General features: G+C 36.0%; 1 protein-coding gene across 1 annotated transcript; it reads right to left on the bottom strand.

Annotated features, from left to right (window-relative positions):
• Positions 1 to 717: 717 nt before the first annotated feature.
• Positions 718 to 981, bottom strand: RHIMIDRAFT_204581 (uncharacterized protein; the record flags this gene model as incomplete). Its single annotated transcript, XM_023606769.1, has 1 exon — positions 718 to 981. A coding segment is annotated over one exon (264 nt), but the record flags the coding sequence as incomplete, so codon positions are not given.
• Between the last annotated feature and the right edge of the window lie 2,613 nt (positions 982 to 3,594).

Here is a 3,594-nt window from a genome sequence, read left to right as displayed (position 1 = left end):
CCAAGTAAGGAAAATGTATCAACCATGGCACCTGCAACGGTTTTAGCCTTTTTGTCTACTAGAGGCTTCAGTACGCAGAATCTAGTGCAGATGTCGACTAGAATTAACACGTATGTATACATGTTACTACTTGATTGGACAGGTCCCATTAAATCAAATGCGTAGGCATCTCCAGGAACATATGCGTAGACAGGTCGATGAGGATTGTAACCCTTTCTAGCAATATTGTACTTTTGACAAGTATTGCACTTGCTTACATAGTCAACCGCATCAGCCAATAGATTAGGCCAATGAAGGTTTTTATTGTGGATCGCTTTCACAATGTGATCCGCCCCAAAGTGTCCAAGCTTATGCACCTCATCAATGATCTATTTGTGATCTTCCACCGGTGGAATTATGTAGTTTTTATCGCTGAACTTGGAGGGATTCTGTACGTAGAAAACCTTTTTGCTTTCTTTTATCATTTTTAATTCATGTTCCTTTCGTATACAGTGGTTGAAAAAATTGTTCACGTATACTGCTACTCTCAGTGTAAACGTGGCGCTCTCGCCAACAAACAATACCAAACACTACAAATTTGCATTAACGACTCTTCTCTAAGTAGACGTTAATGTGAAAGTTTTTAAGGTTTCGTTTCATATTTAAAAACTTTATTAAGGAAGGAAAATGTAATAAGCCGGGATGTGAACAATTTTTTCCACCGTACCAAAAATTTTATTAGTAGCGGGTATGTCCACCATTAGCATCAATAACTGCCTTTATTCTTGCTGGCATACTCTCTATGTAGCTTCGGCATACCTCATCAGTAAAAGAATTCCATTCTTTTTCCACTCGTTCCCAGAGTTCATGGATACCTTTGGCCTTCTGTTCATACGCACTCAGTTTGAGTTTAAGATGATGCCAAAGATGCTCAATTGGATTAAGATCAGGGCTCTGGGAGGGCCAGTCGTCTATATACCGTACTCTTTCGGTGTTTAGCCAAGCCAAATGTTGTATTCAGCTTTAGTGTTATTGAAAAAAGGCTATTAAGTCGATGACTTGCGAATTAGATTCTTTATTAAGAAGAGCTGAATATTATTATATTAAGTTTGTGTGAGAGTTTACTTGGGTAGAGAATCTATGACTGCTATTTATATTATTGTCGTCACTGGCATTATTTATGCTTATATTAATATTGTTATACTAGTAGCTACTATAGTTGTTATTATAAGTTATTCTTATCAGATGCGATAGAGGAATGTAAAGTAGAATGTATGCTCTACTGTAAGATTATACTCGAGTTATTATAATGATTATCTCATCAAACACGTCATCACCCTCCTCCAGATGGAACATCGTCCTTTTGAATAAAGTGGAGTTGAGTTAATTATTGTAATTGAGCCTTATGCAGCTTATGGTATGATTACTTGTGATTAACATTTACAGAAACAGTGAAGAGTAGAGTACTTCGATATTAACCTTGAGCGTGCACTCTCAAAGCAATAACTGTTCCAATGAATATTTTTACAATGTGTTCATTTGGCATTATTCTGATGCTTTATATTCTTTTCATTAGATGACGGTTGTGAGTTATCAATGGAAACTAAGCTCTGTTAAGCCATTGATAGTAACATAATCTGTACATATACGTATGGCATGTAATTGTAATGTCATAGCATAGATCTCTTTTTGGTGTTTGACTGAAATGTCTTGTTCATCAGCTATGCCATTAAAAAACCCAGTGGGAGAAAAAGGTACAATGTGAACAAATCACTGTGTCGTTAATTATTTAACTTGTTGCGTTTACTTCTACGCAGATTCGAATTCTCATGTCTTTGTCGTTTGATTTGTTTATCTGACAAAGAAAGCTGTTTAGACTGATATGTCTCTGATTCTTTTGTAGACTTAACGGTCACGTCTACGTCATCCATGGTATGGATTTCTTTTAGCAATTTTGTCTTTTTGTAATTCTTTGGAGGTGAGTATTTTTCTCTTTCTTTTTGTAATTGTTCTTTAGAAGGTTTAACACCTAATCTTCTCCAGTATTGGTTCAACACCTCAGGATCAGTAAAGTTTTCGGATGGAATCCAGGAATCGTCATCCTTTGTATAGTTCTTCCAGCGTACGAGATACTCTCTGTTACCTGGTTCACCTCTGTGATCAATAATTGCTTCAATGACATATAGTTCATCTTCAGGTACTATCTCTTCTTGAGAAATTAACTTTAATTCTTCAGGCGAATAATTCCTTGACATTAGAATGCCTTCTTCGTCTTTCAGTACATATGAACCACCTGTCGTTTTTCTTACGACACTGTATGGTCCTTGGTAGGCAGGTGATAAGTTGTTATATTTATCCCTTATTCTAACCATAACATAACTTCCTTCTGGATAGTCAATAACTCTATGTTTCTTATCAGCAATACCTTTCTGTATATCAGTATACGCTTTAGTGCGTTCAGCAATAGCTGGAAATATGATGTTGGACATATAGTCGATTCTATTCATCAATTCTTCATGAGTCATATATGACATTTCTTTGGCTTCACCTTTATCGTCGTAACGTATAAAGTCATTCATCCTTCGTGCGAACATAAGTGAGAAAGGAGTAGAGTTCAATCTCTTGGATACTTTGTTATTTAGCATCAACTGCACTGCAGGAACATAATAATGCCAATCTTCACCATTACCCTCCATGATCTTTGCCAGTACCTTCTTTGTACTTTGTACGAATCTCTCACTAAGATTACTAGCTGGATGATAAGCTGTTATATACCGTTTATCAATCGCCATAAGCTTGAACATGTTATTGATCAGCTCATTCTTGAATTCAGTTTCATTATCTGAAATAGTAAAGTGTCTTGGATACCCCAAGAGTGAGAATATCTTTATAAGTGCCATAGCTACACATTTAGCGGTTTTATCAACCAATGGTTCTAAGATGACAAACCCTGTACATATATCAACTACAATCAATAGGTATGTATATTGCTCAGCATTAGACTTAAATGGTCCAGCCAGATCCATGGCATAAGAATCACCAGGCATGTAGCTGTATACAGGTTTCTGAGGATTATAGCCTCTTTTATGTACATTGTACTTTTGGCAAGTAGGGCATTGACTGACATACTGTACTGCATCTGTGTCGTGTTTACATAGATCACACATCTCTTAAGTCTCTATTTATTCATTCTCAGCTAATAGACGACGTCAGACATTTACAGTCGTCATCCCTCATATATATTCAGGTCGTACCCTCATTTATTAGTTCTTCTCTCAGACTTATAATAAAAATAGTAATTGTTAGCTATTGACTCTTCACTGTTTTTCAATTATATAAGCACAAACATCACAAATATAACTGGAGCTGCCCAAGGACTATTTGAGGGAGAGATTATTCCTAGTTTACAATACTTGCCCAATTCCTTCTTCAAGTATTCGGTTTCAACTGGACTCATACGATATGGGCGATGACTAATTGGTAGTGTATTTTCTTCTACTATAATTTTATGTTGTAACAAGTTGGTGTGTCCAATTGTATCATTATACCAATCAAATATGTGTCGATATATGTTGAGTAGCTTCTTCAGATGTAACTTTTGTTCTTTTGGTAATT

The sequence above is a fragment of the Rhizopus microsporus genome (assembly GCF_002708625.1).
Source record: "Rhizopus microsporus ATCC 52813 unplaced genomic scaffold scaffold_12, whole genome shotgun sequence".
Lineage (NCBI taxonomy): Eukaryota > Fungi > Mucoromycota > Mucoromycetes > Mucorales > Rhizopodaceae > Rhizopus > Rhizopus microsporus.
Note: the sequence above shows the minus strand (reverse complement) of the source record. Positions and strands in the feature narration are given on the sequence as shown.